Below are 21561 nucleotides of genomic sequence, written 5' to 3' on the forward strand. Positions count from 1 at the left end.
TGCATGTGAATTTCCTCAAGTTTCAAGAATTGTAATTTACGAGAATGTTACTGAAAAATTTGACTTTTATAAACTTCGCTCACGTTGGGTGCCTAACATCCTTTCTGAACGGGGCAAAAACCACTAAATGGGCAGTGCACTTAATTTCTTGACTCATTATGGCGAGAATGGTGATACATTTTCATTGCAGATAGTCATGGGAGACTAATCTTATCATGGGTTGCTTATCATGATACCTCTGAAACCAAGCATCAATCAATGGAATGAAGGCACATTTACTTACGTTTTTGCAAAAATCAAACCAAAGTAATTCTTGCTATCTCGAAAGGCTATGTGCACAGTTTTCTGGGACAGAAAAGGATTTCGCTTAGGCCTACTGATTTTTTGCCAGGAGGCCAAACAATCAATAAAGACGTTTATTGCGAGACTCTCAGGAAATTGCGTCGCGCAATACAGAATAAGCGCCAAGGAATGCTTACGAAAGGAGTGGTTTTCTTTCATGACAATGCTTGATCATACACAGCAAATATGACGAGACACTTCTTCAGGGCTTTGGCTGGGATGTTTTTACCATCCTCCGTACAGCCCTGACCTTGATCCAAGCGATTTTCATTTGTTTCGCAATCTAAAGTCTTTTCTTGGCGGTCAGCGGTTTAACTGCGATGAAGAGCTGAAAGAACGTGTTACCTCATGGTTGACTACACAGGCAGCAACATTCTACGAGGAGGGTATACTCAAACTTGTACCACGCTATGACAAATGTCTCGAAAATTGTGGGAGTTATCTCGAAATACAGTGTAAGAGTTGTAGATTTTGTAAAAATAAATACATTTCCTGTATCTGTACTTGTTATTCTTTTATTTCAAAACCTTATTTTATAAAGCCTGCTGTAGGCCTAAGCATGAAACCACTAAGTGTCTTACAGAGTACCTTGGATATATTATTGCTTGAAATGTTTGTTCGATAAAAATATTGATTCAAATATTTCATTCAACGTTATATAAATTTTCTGTTGTTATTACCGGAATATCTAAGAAAGCCCTGCTACTACCGGCATTATCTATGGTACCCTGTACTGCTATAAGTAATAAGTATTAGGTAATGGTAGGCTTAACTTAATAGGCGACACTTTACTTTAGTAATAGTATCCTATTATATATCCAATGCGTTAAATACCCACCACAACTACAATGCTATGTAAAGGTAAATTGCAAAGATATTTTATTCCTTAATTGCTTAATATACCGGTAACTTAAGTTGGGAATTTCTTTTACCTTAGTTATGCCTAAGTGTGTGACATGTGGGCTAGGAAAGGTCACAAGTTAAGTATGAACGATTTTTAAATTTTTGCTTAATAGCCTACCTAAGGCATGTTAGAAGCACAATTAATTGAACATATCTATGTACTACTATTTATTCTACAATTCAAGATGGCCTTGGCCTACGCAATATCATAGACTTAACTTCATTACGTTAACAATAGGCTATTATTTAAAAAAGGCACTGCATTAAAGTTGCTTATTTGGATAAACCCAAGCAAAACATTTCCCACTACGACTCATGGCTTATTTTCTCACTCTGTCAACCATTAGTATAAGTCTAGGCCTAACTCGGTGTAATGTATTAGAATCAAGCTTAATATGTACGGTAAAACATTTATTCGTGGTGATACTTCAAGCCAATTCAAAACCTTGACGTATGCCTAGGGGTACAGTTCCGCAGAGAACCTGCAATATAATATCGATTTAAATAACAATACGGAAAGGCTATATCGTTTTTGGTTCGGTTTGATATAAGCTATTGTTTCTAAAATATATATTTGTTGTTTAAACGTGGAATTGAGTTATTATTGATTTTGAACTCAACCAAAATCAAAATTTATTTTATGAAAGTTAAAAAGAAAACAAACAATAACTATCATAATTCAACTTAAACCTTATTAATATAACTTAAGTCAATTACCGCATACAGTTAGAAAATTTATAATTTCTTCCGTTTTTAGTCGCTCAAATTTAAAATAATAAATCCCCCGCAGCAAACCTGCAGATTTCCATTTGCCTGATTGTGTATGTACACTTAAATGTCTCCTTAAAAATATCATATTTAGGCTATGTACCTATTTAAATTTGATTAGTTTAACGAGTACGGTACTTAGGTTTGCTGCAACAGGGAGGGTATAAAAGTGTTTTTTATTGTAAAATGTTAGTAGTTTAAGAAACTAATGTACTTTTGGCTTTGATCAAAGTATGTTCAAAAACATGAAACTACAAACAACAGTTGAATTATTCCCCTTAAGAATAATATAGGAATTTTAAATTTACAATTTTTTGGAATTTTCTCCGTTCACGGTAACCATTTGGCAAATAATAACGCTTCATTCAGAAATTATTTGTTTTTTTAAGCTCTACAAAATAGTTTTGGAAAGACATTTTAAAATTTTGTGTTTGTAAGGTTAAAAAAGGAAAAACTTATTTTTACCTTATAAGTTAAACCCCCCATAAACCCCATAGTTCCCATAGTCCGATCATGCTGCTTTGCGAAGTCATTAGAATAAATTTAGATTGACACGTTTAACTTTCACCAAATTTCATCAAAATTGGATCATTTTTGCTTGTTATTATTTTTAGGTTAGACCTAAGTAAGTAAGTTTAAGTTAAATTATTAAAATTCATCGAACCGAACCATAATCGATATATTATTAATTTGATAAAATATTGCAGGTTTTACCGGAACTGCACCCATGCCTAGGCCTACTAAATGAGAAATTCTGAGGTTAACTGGCTTTTAAGTTAGAACAATAGTCACATGAATCAATTTTTATAGATTCTGATGAGCTATGAAATGAATGCTTTAAGCCTAACTTAGGCTTTAGTACAGTAATTATGGAAACTTGACTGCAAACTGATAAACCTAACTCACCCAGTAGGCCTACTGAAGCCGGAGTTTCCTAAGTTAGGCACAGAAATGGGGTGCAAAACACACATTACCTTGATCGCCAAGTTATCCATGTAAGTCCAAAAAAAGGATTACGCGCGTTTCGACGTCAAAGCGTCATTGTCAAATCGTACAAAAACTTTCTAAACCATAATATGGTCACGTCACAGTCTTTCCGACACACACAAAAAACACATTACCGGTACATAAATACATTTAGAAGTAGGCCTACTAACTAACTTGTGGTAAGTAGGCTAACGCGACAGATCTGCTCGCATGCCGAGACTCGACTGCCAAGCAACAAAAATACATTTAAAAGTAGGCCTACTAACTAATTTGTGGTAATACGACAGATCTGCTCGCATGACGAGACTCGAATGCTCGAGTCGAGCAGTCGAGTCTTGGCATGCGAGCAGATCAGTCGTATTACCACAAATTAGTTAGTAGGCCTAATTTTAAATGTATTTTTGTACTGGTAACTTAATGTATTTTTTGTGTGTGTCGGAAAGGCTGTGACTTGACCATATGGTTTAGAAAGTTTTTGTAACTTACGATTTGACAATGACCCTTTAACGTCGAAACGCGAGTAATCCTATTTTTGGAATTTATTACATGGATCACTTGGCGATCAAGGTAATGTAACCTTATATATAGACTCCTCTTGCCTTAGGTAAGTTAGGCCTCTTACAGTCATTTAAGTTAAGTTTAAGTCAATATTAACTTAACTGTTTACCTAGAAGTGCATCGGAATGCGTTGTTAATCGCTTTTCCGCACTCCGTGCCTAGGAAAATCAGGCTTAAGTTCACAGATAGGCTAACTTAGTTAAAAGTTTAGAAGAAATTTATCTATTAACTTAGGCCTAGGTCCTTTAACTTACATTTTAGACTGTAGAAAAGGCCAAGGTAGGCTATTACCTTTGATTGCAGGCTTCCCTAACTTTGATAAGGAACACTCTGTCAGTTACACTTGATAACTTAGGCCTAATTTGTTAGTGTAGGCCTATCTAAGTTTACTTAGCTTATAGACCTACCGGATAACGTTAAGTTATACGCCTAGTTTCAAAATAACACTTGAAATATCATATCTCAACAATGACGATTACATTTTAAAACACTTAGGCCTAGGCCTAACCAGACACAGTAATTTAAGTTACTTCCTTGCTTAGTCCAACCAATCAATTGCCATGCCTCCCTAATCCCTGAGTTCATCTAGAGTAGATCCTAGATCTAGTGTTTGCCATTGACATGGATGAAAAAATCGCATGAAGGTTTACTAATCGAATCGATAGGTAGTTTCAATCAATATTAGCGTAGCCCAGTTAAGAAACTGTACCAGAAACCTTTCACTATTTTATATTACAGCACCCAACATCAACACCTAGCCAAGAACCAACAGGAGGCAACACCGACTGACAAGTGACAACTGACAACAGAAAACACAACAAACAAAACACAACAACACAACCGAACCGACGACGACGACGTTACGACGATAAGAAAAAAAAGGGACACTATGTTTGAAAAAATGTCTCTTTACAAAAAATCTGATTGGCATAGGCATTTAATAGTATGCTATAATAATAAGATTGAAAATTAATAATATAAAAAGCTCAAGACAATGTTAAAACCAAAACCACTTATTTTTGGAAATCCATCATGCCACCCAAGTGATGAAGTTCGGCCCAAGGGTTACAGTCTTAATCACAATTCAAGCCTACTAAACAAACAACCATAAACACATGTAAAAAGTTAAAACATGTAACAATTTAAAATATTTTTATCGATTGTAATACATTGCAGTGGATGTTTTTAAATCCCATATTTATTTCCTCAGATGAATTTTTTTTTTATAATTATAATTTAAAGATTTATTATGCATAAAACCATAACTAATAAACTAATATACCATACTAATGACTAATATAATATACCTACACTGTTTACTCCATGGATGAAAGAAATAATAGAATTCACTTCAGTCCCTAGAATTCACAACAAAGTTGTTGCTCAAAAAAAAAGAAGAAGGTAGCTCCTAATGTTATTCTTTTGGGGAAAAATTCAAATGGTTTATTTAGGATTTTATTATAATTACTGAACAAATAATCTCCAATAACGAACTTAACCAAGATAATATGATAAAGAAACTTTGTGCAAAACATCAACTTCAAATACGTAGTCGTTCTTGACTTTTTGGATTTACATGAGATGCTTTTTGTACCAGTATGAGAATTCACTTCGTTCCTTCAATTAGATGTTATAATTGTTCTAAATTTAAAATAGTACTTAAAAACTACCTGTTAAACCTGTGCCCATATAGAGAAATAGACTTTATAAATTATGTTAAATTAAACCTTAGTTAAAACCTTAGTTCTAAGACATTTCCTTGACTGTGCCATGCATGTAAACCAGTGTTACGGCAATAAAGCATTCTTATTCTTATTCTTATGTAATTTGACAAACTATCGCATTAGAGTTAATAGTTGTAACACCACTTTGAAGTTGTAAAGAAGTAATTTACAATCTTCTTTATTTATGTTATGTGAGACATACAACGGTGGAAATATGATTGTATGTTAAGGGTGTTGCAATGATTTTGTAGGAAATTTAACACTCTTTTCATTGGTGTAAATTACTAGATGGCGTTCGCAGAGGCATCCACAAAATTGAGCGGAGTCATCAAGGGTTCATACAGGGCCGTATTTCCCTAACGGCGGACACGGCGGTTGCCGGGGGCCTCGGCCTAGAAGGGGGCCTCACTTGGGGCCTCAAATATTATTTTCTTGATGAATTTATTTCACTAATCATCTTTTTCGCTGCGATAGCGGGAGCTGTTGATGAAATTTGAGAGACCGCAAAAGATCCTCGCTATTTCCCCGTTAGCGTAGGAGTTGTCTCTATTCGCCCGTCATCGCGGAAGAAGTCCAAGATTGTATCCCGACCGCGGGAGACGATGAAGGCGTTTACACGGCCACGGGAAATGAACTTGATTTTGCCGCTATCACGCAAGACGACGATCACGTTTTCGAAACCGCGGGAGATGTTCATGATTTTGCCGCTACCGCGAAAGACGATGATCACGTTTTTGTGACCGCGGGAGACAATGGTGCGGGAAATGAACTTGATTTTGCTGCTATCACGCAAGACGACGATCACGTTTTTGGAACCGCGGGAGACGTTAATGACGTTTACACGGCCGCGGGAGACGTTCATTATTTTTCCCCTATCGTGAAAGACGATGATCACGTTTTTGTGACCACAGGGGACGTTGATGATGTCTAGGTGTCCGGAAAGATGGGGACGAGGAAACTTAGGGACACGGAAACTTAGGGACAAATCGGGTTTTGAGCCGAGGGGGAGGCAAACAGAGGGTGACTAAGCTCTGAGAACGACTCTTTAAATCGACTCGTTCATGATTCTGACTCGTTCGCGAGAGATGTTCATGATTTTGCCACTATTGCGCAAGACGACGATCACGCTTTCGTGACCGTGGGAGACGATGATGATGTCTACACAGCCGCGCAAGATGTTCACCATTTCTCTGAGACCACATGAGTCGTTCATGAATCCGCCACGATCAGAGGAGACAGAGATAACGTCTCAGCGCTCACGCAAGATTTTCACCATTTCCCCGCGGCCACATGTCGAGACGTTCATGATTCCGACGTGATCGGAAGGGACTGAGATGACATGTCAGCGTTAATGCAAGAAATCAATGGACCCTTTTATTAGCTAGTCTCCTAGGACTCTTTCAATCAGATTGTTGGAAACAAAAGGTCAATTGATCGACTTGAAGCAATACCATGTGTATTTCTAAACCCTTAAGCTCCAACCTTTGAAGAGTCAGAATATAGAGTGGGGCCTCTCTGGTGAGAGCCGCCGGGGGCCTCATAGATTCTAAATACGGCCCTGGGTTCATATTATATTGTTTTTGTCATACTGCAGTAAAATCAGTCGTTTTCAATGCATGCGTTGCGGGTCTAAAGTGGACTTTTTTTCTCTAGGGAGTAAAAATTGTTTTTAGCCTTTATGGAGTAAAAAACAGCTGTTGTCAACTCAGTTGTAAATTTCAATTGTAAACGATTGCATGTATCGAAAATATGTACTGATTCGTGCTTCGTAATCATTTTACAGTCTACAATCTCTTCCCATAACATTAATAATAAATTAAAACTCTGCAGATACATCCATTCCCACACTCAACACTGCTCACCATTACTACTTCCTTCACCCCCCCCCCCCTACGTCGTGGACCTGTTTCCCATAGCATTTTAGGATTGCAGATACATTAATGTAATTGCCAAAGACGGTTCCCACACTCTGTACTGCTAGCCTTACTACTTCCTTCACCATTTCCTACGTCATAGACCTGTTTCCTTCCCTTCTCATAGCATTTAAGTATTGCAGATAAATTTATCTAACTGCCCAAACAGTTCCCCCACTCTGCACTGCCAGCCTTTACTACTTCCCTCACCACTTTCTACGTCGTAGGGCCTGTTTCTTCCCCTTCTCATATCATTTTAGGATTGAAGATACATTAATCTAACTGCCACAGACGGTTCTCACACTATGCTCATACTTTACTACTTCCTAAGCCACTTCCTATGTTTTCACGGACCTGTTTTCATCACTTTCCATAGCATTTTAGTATTTTAGATACGTTAATAATCTAATTGCCACAAACATTCCCCACACTCCACACTGCTAGCCTTTACCACTTCTTTCACCATTTCCTATGCCGTGGGCATGCTTTCATCCCTTCTCATAGCATTTCAGCATTGCAGATACATTAATCTAACTGCTACAAATGGTTTTCAGTTCCCACACTCCACACTGCTCAAATTACTACTTCCTTCACCTCTTCCTACGTCGCGGACCTGTTTCCCTCTCTTAAAATGACGGCCTAGCCATGGGCTCCCCCCTCTCCAGCATTCTTTCTGAAGTATTCTTAAACCACATCGAGAACCAGCACTTGTTTACTGACTCCAACCGATATAAGAACAAAATAATTTTCTACTATCGATATGTAGACGATACCATTGTCCTGTTCAATGGTAACAACAGACAGCTATCCCTTCTAAATGCTTATTTATGCCATATTCACAATAATATTAAGTTCACATTAGAAGAGGAGAAAAATAATTCCATTAATTTTCTGGACCTTACCATATCAAAACATAATGACAGCTTACAGTTTAAAATCTACCGAAAACCCACCTGCTCCGACCAAACAATACATTCAGACTCACACCATCCATTTTCACAGAAATTAGCCGCATATCATTGTTTTGTAAATAGATTGTTATCAATTCCAATGAGCACGGACGATTACAACGAAGAGATAAACATCATAAAACACATTGCCGTCTCCAATGGATACACGACCACGTTAATAGATAAATTAATTTTGAAACACCAAAACAAAACAGAAAGAGTGAACCAAAATAAAAAGTTCTTATCAGCTGACTATAATTCGTGTCTTAGTAATAAATTCAAATCATTAATGGGGAAAAATAACATAACTGTATCCTTTAGAACAAAAAACAATCTTGGACCACTTCTGAAAGAAAGACCAAATACAACTAAACTTAAATATGAAAAAAGTGGTGTTTACAAAATCAACTGTTCAGATTGTAATAAGTATTACATAGGCCAAACTTCCCGCTCTTTCTCCAAACGCTTTAAGGAGCACGTACCAAAGAAGACCACCTCAAAACAAACTTCAACCTTTGCCGAACATTTAATTACTCATCAGCATAATTACAGCAGCATTAATGAAAACGAGCGATAAGAAAATGCGCGTGATGCTTGACCAGCTGTTTACCCTACAGTCTAGACGCAACTTCCGCATTATCAACAGGGGTCCGCTTGTCGAGTTAAATGTTTTTATCGGCCGTATATGTGTGCGCACTATGTGTTTATTCGTCGTGTGTTTGTGTGAATGTGAAAAAACTGTTACTGACGACCTTCATATGAAGTAATATCATCCTTGTACTCACCTGATGATGACCTCCTAGCAGGTTGAAACTAGTTGTGAAGACAACAATTGGATTGCAAGAATAAGGTATTTAAACCACTATCATAGTTATTATTCGCAATCCGGAGGCTACTCACACCACAATGATCTTAACATAGAATTTTAAGATTGTAGATACCTTAATCTAATCGTCATAAACAGTTCCCACACTCCGGACAGCTCACCTTGACTACTTCCTTCACCACATCCTACGTCTCGGACCTGTTTTCCTCCCTTCCCATAGCATTTTAGGATTGCAGATCCCTTAATAAAATCATCATAAACAGATCCCACACTCCGAACAACTCGCCTTTACTACTTCATTCACCACTTCCTACGTCACGGACCGGTTTCCCTCCCTTCCCTTAGCATTATTGGATTTCAAATACCTTAATCTATTGGTCACAAACAGATCCCACACTCCGGACAGCTCGCCTTGACTACTTCCTTCACCACTTCTTACATCGCGGACCTGTTTTTCTCCCTTCTCATAGCATTTTACGATTGTAGATACCTTAATCTAATCGTCATAAACAGTTTCCACACTCCGGACGGCTTGCCTTGACTACTTCCTTCACCACTTCCTGCGTCACGGACTTGTTTCCCTCCCTTCCCATAGCATCATAGGATTACAAATACCTTAATCTAATGGTCACAAACAGATCCCATACCCCGAACAGCTTGCGTTTACTATTTCCTTCACCACTTCCTACGTCGCGGACCTGTTTCCTTTCCTTCCAATAGCATTTTAGGATTGCAGATACCTTAATCTAATCGTCATAAACAGTTCCCACACTCTGGACAGCTAGACTTGACTACTTTATTTATACATAATTTGCCTCCAGGATTGATCTATTGACATAAAATGAGGTTACTAACCTGTCGTCAATCAATCCTCTATTGTCTTGGATGACTAGTTTCGGCTAACCTACACTCTTATCAAACCCCGCAGTCTGGTTTTGTCCTTGGCCGGCCTCACGCGCATGTACATGATTTGTAAATATAAATGTTTTCGTGTGTGTTTATGTGTATGTGTGAAGTAATTTTGACGACGGCTTATGCAAGAAAACATGTTTGACTTTTGAAGACTGAAGAGATTTGAAAATGGGGTTTTAACCCCGAAACTAGTCATCCAAGACAATAGAGGATTGATTGACGACAGGTTAGTAACCTCATTTTATGTCTTGACTACTTCCTTCACCACTTCCTACGTCACGGACCTATTTTCCTCCCTTCCCATATCATTTAAGGATTGTAGATATCTTAATCTAATCGTCATAAATAGTTTCCACAGTCCGGACTGCTTGCCTTTACTACTTCATTCACCACTTCCTACATCACCGACTTGTTTCCCTCTCTTCCCATAGTATCATAGGATTGCAGATACCTTAATCTAATAGTCATAAAAAGTTCCCACACTCCAGACTGCTCGTCTTTACTACTTCCTTCATCACTTCCTACCTCACGGACCTGTTTCCCTCCCTTCTCTTAGCATTAGTGGATTGCAAATACCTTAATCTATTGGTCATTAACAGATCCCACACTCCGAACAACTTGCCTTTACTACTTCCTTCACCACTTCCTACATCACGGACCTGTTTCCTTCCCTTCCAATAGCATTTTAGGATTGCAGATACCTTAATCTAATCGTCATAAACAGTTTCCACACTCCAGACTGCTCACCTTTACTACTTCCTTCACCACTTTCTAAGTGACAGACCTCAAGCTAGTGTCGTCATTTGATTATATTTATGATCCATACCGTTTCTGTTCTAATGGGTCGCCGGAATTTTATCCCCCTGGAATTTTACCCCCTGGGCAAAGCTGACGTCACTATGACGTAGTAACCTGAGTGACCAAAAGTTTGTTCGTGGCCGGAATTTTACCCCCGCGGATTTGGAAGTCTAATGAAAATAGCCAGAGCGTGATTAATTAGATTAGCGATAGAAACCAGAATTGTACACCCTGTCCATATGACTAGCGTTTAGATAACTGAAGATGTAGGGGGCGGATTTTTACCCCCGGATTTTTACTCCCGGAATTTTACCCCCGGATTTTAACCCCTGGAATTTTACCCCCGGATTTTTACCCCCCGGAATTTTACCCCCTGGCCAATTTTAGAAATTGAATGATTGATTTTCTTATTTCCGTTTTTAATTAATTGTAAACATTTCATTATTTAGTCGCCTACCTTTATTTATTTATTTATTTTTTAATCTTAACTAAGTCAACAGAATTCGCTGTTTAATTTTGATGTTCGGGATTTGCGTTTGGGGCCAACTGTTGGTTAATAAGTATGTAAAATAAACTGAGTAGCTCATTTAATCATAATTGGGTGAACAATTCTTCTTAAAGAAACAATAAGGCATATTTTGTTATTGTTACAATACAAACAAAAACATTGTTTTACCACGTTTATATAATAAATCGTTAAAGAAATCTTCGAATTAATTAACATTCTGATGTTTGTTTATACGTCATATTAATCAACAGTTGGCTTCAAAGGTCAAATCCTGATACTGGAATCTCAAAATTAAAATCAAAAACCTGTTCGATTAGTTGTTGTTACAAATAAATTAAGATAGGCTACTTAATAATAAAATGTTTACAATTAAATTAAAACAGAATATAGATAATTAATCATTCTCACTAATTTATTTATCTGGCCAGGGGGTAAAATTTCGGGGGTAAAAATCCAGGGGGTAAAATTCCGGGGGTAAAAATCCGGGCCGTACACTCTAGGTTTTTATAATTTGATGTTTTCTGATTAAATTCACAACCGTGAAAATATATGTTTAATTCCGCGTTTAATCCATCGAGCTGATGTCGCGAAACTCAAAAGTTTGCGGCCGGAATTTTACCCCCTGGTTTGTGACGTCACGTTTGCCCAGGGGGTAAAATTCCAGGGGGATAAAAATCCGCTACCCCATTCTAATATCTGTGGATATATAATGCTCTTAGTTATTTCTTTATCTACTGCATTCAAAAGTCAACAGCTGATTATAATGTCTTTGTTCATGTGTCAAATACTGCTTCCATAAGAATTACATAGAAACTTTGAGACCCAGTGGGGCGGATTCCTGAGAGACTTTTTTAACGCCATATAGATGTTGTCACTCACCAATATGGTCTTTATCACCATGCAAAATTTGAAAACGATTGATTCAGCCGTCTAGGAGGAGTTTGCGTATTACGAAATGCATAAGAGTCGACGTATAAGAGCTTCGCTCGCTTCCCTCGCTCCGCTCAATAATGCTGTACAGGTATTGGTTAGATTTCTATGCTCGTTAGTGAAGCAATTACAGATACTTTTAAAAATACACATAATGCCGAATCATTACAACTTAGGGTGGGGTTGGAAAATTTATGTTTGACATTTTTTGTTCCTTTTAGTGAGTAGAATAAATGGTAAAAATTAATGCACTTAGTAGACATTACAATTGTTAATAATTATACATAAATGGAATGTGATACTTCTTCATGTTTCACTTCTTCTTATGAAGTATAGTACAAGATGATTTGTGTACCGTACATTTAATTTTGTTTTAATTCATTTTCACTATAAATGTGGAAGTGCATAAGAACAAAATTAAATGTACAAAATAATTTTCTATCACAAGATAAATACTGTAAATACCCCTGCCACAGCAAACCTGCAGACTAAGCGCAGACTGTAATGGTTACATAGGTATTGTATACGACTCCAACTAGTGGCTTGCTTATACAATGGACAAAAAGGAAGACGAAGACGAAGTAAAAGTTACATTCTTCCAACCAACATCATTTAGATACCCCAGACGACCAGATGTACTATGGCTACCATTCACTGATGTATTATGTACTGTGAATCCAACTACTCCAATAGGCAGAATTACGCCCTAACCGAAGAAGAGATTTTAAGAACCAATGAAATGTTATCACAGTACCTCCAACACATATAGACTTGTCGTATGTAAGTTTCTTTTTAACCTACATTGATGAGCACTTTATGAACATGAATATTGTTGATGGCATTTTATTTATTTCATGTAACAAACAACCAAAATATTTGTAATACAATAGACTATCATTCATTTCTTGAAAAAAATTCCAAATAAATAAAACTGGCCTTAACAAAATTCGTAATTTAAATGTATATTTTTTATTAGTCTTCGTCATTAACATAATGAAATTACAATGTGTTTCATGTGTATGCAACAGTCAAGGTTGAATTTCATTTCAATATTAGATATAACATGATTGTATATAGGTACCTACCAACAAAAATACATAAAATTAAACAAACCACCGTTGGTTTTGAATTATTTTCACCATGAACCCATTGCAATCCCATAACCAAACTTGATGTACACATTAGTGGTAACATGAACAACTTTATATATTTTTTAGGAAATAATAGAGTACTGAATGTGTTTTTTTTTTTTAATATGCCTATTTTATTTGAAAATGTATTTTTGAATTTGAAAAAATGTTGTTTTCATAACCTATTATGTGTTGTATATCATTAGAAAGGGCATAAAAAGAACTAAAAAATGACACCTTTCCCATGTTTCTAACTTAAACAGGAGAAGAGTTATGACAATTTAGACGTTTTACCTCAGCACAATTTTGACCGTTTTTTTAAAACTGCAAATGGCCGTATTTTGGAATCCGTTTGAGATATTGAGCTGAAATTTGGTATTTTTTTAGTCTTCATAAAGGTAACCTATATAGCAAATTTCATTTAAATTTAAGATGGTGAGGTAAAATAGGTGTGTTGATTTGACATGGACTGACCCACTAACCTATCAACATTTCAATAAAAAAAAAAACACCACAATATCTTCCCCATAGCAGTAAACCTCAGTACTCACTAAAAATAATGTTATTTAAATAGGAAATAAATCTGACAATTTTTAGGGAATATTTTAGTAGAAATCCAGACAGGTAAATGGAAATTTACTAAGTCTTCAGGTTTGCTGCAGCGGGGTATTTTTATTTTATTTTGCAGCGTTAAAGATCTCATCTGTTTCACCAGCTACACTGGATTTGTGAAATGTTTTGTGATAATAAAGTAATATTTAATTTCATATTATTGTGCTTATAAATCAAATTTATTGTGTTAATAGCTTTGTGCCCGTTCTACGCACCCCCCCTTATAGTAGTCAGTTGAAACCTTCTTATATTAAGAACAGCAGTTGAAGTACTATTTACGATTTAGATTGGTAAAACCAATAGGCCAAATTACCAAAATAGGCCACGAACTATTGATAGGCTACATAAACAACGTTAATCGTAAACAATTCATGATGGTTTGCTGAACAATGTTTTACTAAAATGAGTTATCATTTTCTTAGGCTAGCATAAACTAACATTTTGGAATCCAGACAGAAAAAGCAAAACTTATACAGTTAAGACATCAATTAAATTGAATACGGCTGTAATACGACTGTATAAATAAGGTGCAACATCAACGATAACTAATTTGTAAATTACAGTGATGTGTTGGTACATAAAAATAATTATTGCTGCTGCCAATAGTTCTAAGACAAAGAACCAGTACCAAAAACCAACGTTTACAGTTCAGAAGTACATACAACCAATTAAATGTGTTTTAATCAAGTCCCAAGGTTATTGATCTCTTGGTTTTGGATTTACTCGTAAAAAGATAACGGCCATAAAAGTTATTTCCCATTAATTGCTTTATTTGTAAAGAACTTTTAATGTAAACTTATTGGTATCAGTTTGAAAGAAAAAAACAACCTTATACAAACAACTTTTTGTTATTTAATAGATTACGTATTCTCTAAACAATGATTAGTATATCTACATTAGAAGGAAATGTGACAAAAATCACACAATGCTGGGTTTTTGGACGTTTGTAATTTTATTTCTGAAGTAGGGAGGCCGTGTGTTCTAGGGAAAAGTACCGGTATCAAGAACAGTCATCGAAAAGGTTGTTATGATTAATTGGGTAGGCGTAATTACCCAAGAGATGGGCTATAGCATTATAGGCCTATTGGCTGTGTATGGTTCAGCGATTGCATCACACGGTGAGTAGGAACAGAAAGTGACACATTGGAAAAGCGAGTTTAGCACCATCCGTAAACCGTAAACCTCTGTTACAATACAATCATCCACTGCAGTTGTGATTTTTTACTTTACACTTTACACAATCGCCATTGAAGCGCCGTCAATGAGTGGAAACCGTGTTCGTAAGCTATTGGCGACGATCATTAATAAATTTAAGTTTCTCAGCCCTATACAACACTGATTCAAGTTCTTCTTTCTGGTTATCAAAACTCAAGAACAATTTTATACACAAAGAATCTCTGGTTCCTGACTTGGATGATGATTAGTTATTTAATTTCATTTACGGTTACACTATATTATTCCACTTGCGATTAATTAAATTCGTTATGTAAGAAAAACGTTTTTAATCTCACTTGTTTGGGATTTGCTTTCGAAACGTAATCGGAAATGGTTGCGTCCATAATTTAATTTACAAAGTAGTGAGGCCATATTTGAATGGCTAAAGACACTCTCACCTATCCAGTGAATACATTAAAATGACTTGGATCTTGATAGGTACTCTTGTTTTCCTGGAGAAGATTGCGTAAAATGCCATCTTGAGTGTTACAGACAGACAGACAGACGGACAGAAATTTAGATGAGACTTGTTTCGGCTTCTTTAATGTATAAAACATAAAAATAACCTAAACATTTATGATTCTGAGCAATGTACAGACAAAACTCTAATTTTATTTATATAGATTAGATATATTTTTATTTTTAGATAAATGGGTGTGTTGGTTACAAAAAATAACAACAAACTGAATACAATACATACAAATCATAACTGCTGCTTACATAAACAAAGTCAACAACAGTATTACTATTACTATCAATAACGGTCAAATTACAAATAGACTGGAAAAATATATTTGGGTTAATGAAATTGACCAAAGATTGCTCTCAGAGTATACTAATGATTAGTCGCCAAGTACCAATATAATAATAGAGTATAAAATGTCAAAAATTTTAGTTAACAAGCAAAAGCCATTGTCTACATTATCACTGGATATATTTGAGACACTTTGCAGTCCATGATATATTGTCATAACGTTGACAACACTTTGTGTAATAAGTGAGGCCAGGTTCACTAGTTCCCGAATTAGTGACTTCAGCAAAGGGACATAATCGAGTTAGCTGTTTCTGAGGTCAGGCAATTCGAGAGTGGGATGGTTAGTCGATTCTGCCTCTCAAAACGGATAAGCTAGTTCCAGAGTTGGACAATTCAATTGTCTCGTTTTTGCATAAAGGCTAGTACAACTACGGATTGAAAGTCCAAACTACGGCAGGAATATTGAACAATTCTTCCAAGGTCTCTATCACATGATATAGGCAAAGTTAACATGGTGATAACACTTTTACTTACTCAATAGGGATGCCATTTATGTTGGGATCTTCATCGTAGTCCGCCTGAAACAAAATGTGTTGTACATATTTTACTAAATTTAGATATACAACTAATACTTAAAGCCTGTCTGTGTTGGCATGTCTTTGAAAAGCAGAGAAGTGTAGGGCTACTAAAGAAGTGCCATAAAAAAACAGGCAATAATAAACAAAATAAAAAAAAAACTTAAGCCATGTAATCTATATCTATAAAAGAGGAAGTATGTATGTAAGCGTATGTATGTATGTATATACTCTATGGACTCCGAAACTGCTCGTCAGATTGTAATGAAACTTTCAGGCATTATTCTACATTACTCAAGGACGGTTTGTGTGAAGTTTGGAGCAAATCCAGCAGAAGGGCTCCACCTCAGAGGGTTTTAAGGGGTCCAATATCAGAATTTTGGAACTACAATGTTTACAAATAAATATAATTTAAAAGCAGATGTTAATTTCACCAACTGTTTTGTAGGTTTAAATAATCACAACATTCTGTATTAGTCATGATTTGAAATAGTGCCACATTTTGTTTCCACAGAAAACTATTTTACTTTTGGATAAGTCCAAATATATAAATCCTCAATCGCAGAACAACTGTGCACTCAACAACGTTTAAATGTTCCACTATTAAATATGTTTCAAACATAAAATCTTTATCAAAGTATTATAAAGCCTTAATATTTTTATCTTTTTGTTCTATACCAAGGCCCCACTAGAAAAACAGGCCATGCTGAACGTGAAATGAAAATGAAAATACGAAATTGAAGAGAATACAAATAGGCCAATCAAGTCATTTAAAGTACATGTGCTACAAACATCTAAGAAACAACACGGCACTGAATAACTTATTTCAGAATGATTTTATTTAGGCATGTGTGGAAGGCAAGTCGGGCTTATGCGGATTCGTGACTGTATTAAGTGTTTTGAAGTTAGGTTAGATTAGGAAGGTAAAGTGTAGGTTATAGTGAACCGAGTTGATAATTTATATTACACACAGACAGTTGTTGTGCCATTAAAATAGTGTGTTAAACACAACAAAATAACGATTTCATTGTGCTTAACACACTATTTTAATTGCACAACAACTGCCTGTGCGTAATATAAATTATCAACTCAGTATAAGTACTTACACTTTAACTTACCTAATCTAACCTACCTTCAAACGACTTAATGCAGTCACGAATCCGCATAAAATCCGACTTGCCTTCCACACATGCCTTTTCTGTCATCATACTTATATTTTACGCTACAGCAAGTTTGGTTTGGTTAGGTTAGTTTAGAATAGTTTAATTTTAATAATAATAAGTATTCATAGACTAATCAACGTGTTAATTTAAGTCAATAACACAATCACTCATCCCCTGGTTGAATGAACGAAGTGAATTCTCATACTGGGGTGAAATGCATCTTTCTGTTGATCGAAATCTCGAGAATGACTAAAGTTATAAACTTGATGTGTTGCACAAATATTCTATACCACTATATCTTGCGACCATTCGTTGTTCAAAAATATTTGTTCCGTAATTATTATAAAATCTTCAAAAAACATTTTTAATTTTGTCCCATAAGATTAACATTAAGCTACCTTCTTCTTTTTATTATTTGTTTACATTTTACGACCTACAATTTTGTCGTTTTCTTGAGACAAAGAGAACGACTACTCTTTCATCCATAGAGTAACAGTCATACAGTATTTTCATTATAACTCTACAATTTCTAGGATAATAATGTATTTACGAAAATAATGGTGGAGTTAACAAATTATCTACTAAAATATATCGCAATTGATTGAAAAATAAATATTTACATGTTTATTCTACAGGCTACATTTCTTCAGTAGGCTGTGCTATATAATAAGTACGACGTGACGGTAAACGATGCCGTGGGTGAAAGTCTACTATTGTTTCCTAACTTGCTAAAAGTTAAGTGTTAGCTTTGACTAATTAATATTAGTTAAGATTTCATTATCCAATAATCAATGGTTTTAGTTATATTTTTCTAAATTAAAAATCAGTAAGGCGTCGCAACGGTGGCTTTATCTATTCAGTCATTCAAATTTTGCCCCGAAATATTTAGTTACTGTACATTCATATTACTGAATAACGATATAACATAAGTACTAAGACTTTTTTTCAAATAAGGTTTTTTTCATTTAATATATCCTTTTTTCATCGGTCGTCTGCAGTTCACTCACTTTAGACAGAATCAGAAATGCTAAGTCATAGATAGAACATATTCCTCAAGGTTTAGTGCATTCTGCTATTGATGATAAGACGGCAACCTAAGTAGGTCTTAAACATTTGTGAATAAAATCCTAACCATTTAAATTACGTAGGCAAGTAATGCAGTTAAACTGCATTTTAGATTCAACTCAAACCTCATGCATTAAGTTAAGTTTAACCATAGATAAAAGGAGTGTTTAACCTAGAACAAGTACTCAGTTCGGATGAAGAGCGGATGAAACTCAGCCAATGGACACAAGAATAGGCAATAGGAAGGAGCTTTCCTGAATTTGGTCTAAGCTTTTGAAGGAAGGCGGTGAAGCGAGGAAGTGCTGTGTCATGTTAAGTTTTTTTTGTGTAAAGTGTGTCTGTTAACATAAATTGCCTAGATGGCCGTGTTGCCTAGCCTAGGTATGGTCTGGCCTGTCAAATGTTTTGTTAAAATCTGTGTCCAATGTCACAGTACTATGTTTATTTGTTTGTTCATACAACAATCTGTGTTTAATGTGTTTTTCACCGTCGAAGAATGTAGGCCTACGCTAGCAAGTTTCAACTAAGAAAAGGCCTTAATATAACTCTAACTTACCAAAATAGACCTAAAAAGGTAATGTAGCCTATAACTTTCTTTTAGCTACTAGATCTGAGTCCTTATAGTAGGCCTACTTAGATTAAGTTACCCATCTTCAGGGGAACAGTTTCGCAGAGAACCTAGCCTACGATAACTTATCAGATGAAATATTTGTTTAATATAGCCTATGCGATAACTTATCTAATCGATTTACTTTTAGGTGATACCACTTACCGTACCTATTTATCATGCCATTATTTATCATGTAGGCCAAGGCCTATTTCAATATTGAACAATTTATGCCTAAGATAATTTTTTAAGGAGACTCTTTACACTGTGTAGCTCACTTTTTAGTTTATAATAGGCCTAATAACAAAGGTAACATTTCTAAAAATGAACATGAATCTTTTGTGAATGATTTGTTATAGAGATAAGTTTTTAAATACATAAATTAGGCTACGGTAAGTTAACTTTGATCTTTCTCATGAGTTTATAAAAATGTAGGCTACCTATCTTACCTACTGGGTAAGTTACAGTTCCGCAGAGAACCAACGATAACTTACTTATTTTATCAGATGAATAACTACTTATCGGTATGATTTCAACTTAACTTAATATCGTAGGCCTATTGAATTTAAGTTTACCTATCATAAATTTACCATAAGGTACAAATAAAAAATAACGTTTAAAAAATCCCACTCCCCAGAGCCATAGGTACACCTACCGAGGTAACCAAACATTAAAGAAGCAAGCATTTTATTGTTTTATCCTTGGTTGTTTTGTTATTAGGTAGGCCTAGGCCTATTTGTTTTGTTCGTTTTGGGTACACTTCCATATCTGTTGAAACAAACAACCGAATGAGTAATATCGATCGATATATCGATTATTCGATATATTGTTTGGTTAGTTAGGTAAGGTAACCTAACCTAACCAACCAAACGATATATCGAATTAAACAATCGAATAATCAATATTGTTGTTTGTGCCAACAGATATGGAAGTGTAGCCTACCCTTTCTTTTTAATAGGCCAAATTTATAATTTATTTTTGGTCAATTGTAAGTTAGTCCCAGACAGTAGTTTAATTTCTTAAATATGAACAAAAACCGTACCAACCATAACTTAAATCAATATGATGTTTAGCGACTTACATTGGAAAAAAAGAATTTTCGTAATCGAAAAATTCAATTGGATATAAATGTCGATATGCATTGTTAAGATTAAATGTGTTTACTCATCCGATAAAATATTTGGCAATTATTTATTATATCTACATTGAGATATGATGAAATTTTTAGATATTTACTTACAGTATTTTTCACGCTGATTCCAAAAATGTAATCAGTTTTTGTCGGAAAGATCCCTAAGTGGATGTAAAACGAAGGCTAAAATTACGAATCTAAGGTTCATTTCGCGGTTCGGATGGTAATATAACGTTGTCTGGGCGGGTCCGAATGTGGGCCGAGGACTGTGTGAGGAAAGCAAACAGCTGTTTATACTCAACTCAATGCGGAATTAAATCAATTTGTTTTGAAACTAAATAATCAGCTCTTAGTTAGGCATATGGGGAAGGTAGGTTGGGTTTTATGCGAATTCGTGACTGTATTAAGTGTTTTGAAGTTTGGTTCGATTAGGAAGGTAAAGTTTAGGTTATAATGAACCGACTCATTAATTTATGCTACCTCCAGAATGTATTTGCACAGTTGAAATAACTTAGTTGTTGAAACACAATGAAATAACAATATCAAAAATGCTTGCAAATAAAACAAATTTAAATATATATCTTGTTATTTTTACCTTAAATTCAATTTCCATAGGTAGGCCTACAGTACTTTGTTTCTATATACAGGCTTCTATTTTTCTGGTAACATGGTTAACGCATAAAGTTTAAACTCTTGTAAATGTTATGTTTTGTTTTTTTTATTTGTATTGTTGATATAGGGGATAGAGTTTTACTGTTATTCAGTGCTCGATTTGGGGGGAATGCAGTGGAACGGAGTTCCGGTACCTTAATTTCAGAAAGATAAAAATATTTGCACAAATAGGTACATAAATAGATATTTCATTACATTTCATTTGACTTCAGTTAAAAAAGGTAGTCGTAAAAAAACTTCAAATGAATGATGAACGGTTTGCTGAATATAAGAAAGAATGGTATAATATAAGTAATTCTCTCAATGCACCGTAACAACGTGGTTACAACGAGGTTTTTACCAAAAAGTTTGACAAAATCTTTAAAATTTGAATTCAGGGGATTTTGCGGGTAATCAAGACTTTATTCCAGGTAATTCCGGGGGTTACCACCGGATTTTGCTGGTAAAATGAGCAAGTTGTGTCGGCAACGCTGGTCATCTCACTGCCACTGCCGCCGCACAAACTTGCGGCGAGCCG

At 35.4% G+C, this 21561-nt stretch overlaps 1 protein-coding gene across 1 annotated transcript in view; it reads right to left on the reverse strand.

The window, feature by feature from the left end:
- The window catches only part of LOC129004980 (ribosomal protein S6 kinase beta-2-like), a 139525-nt gene that overhangs the window by 100685 nt on the left and 17279 nt on the right, over positions 1-21561 (reverse strand). The window contains exon 2 of the mRNA XM_054433713.1: positions 16365-16408. Within this exon, the coding sequence (XP_054289688.1) occupies positions 16365-16408 (44 nt within the window). The remainder of the gene's footprint in view (positions 1-16364; positions 16409-21561) is intronic.

The sequence above is a fragment of the Macrosteles quadrilineatus genome, unplaced genomic scaffold (assembly GCF_028750875.1).
Source record: "Macrosteles quadrilineatus isolate MER2022 unplaced genomic scaffold, UCM_ALF_1.0 Scaffold_13__1_contigs__length_4303367, whole genome shotgun sequence".
Lineage (NCBI taxonomy): Eukaryota > Metazoa > Arthropoda > Insecta > Hemiptera > Cicadellidae > Macrosteles > Macrosteles quadrilineatus.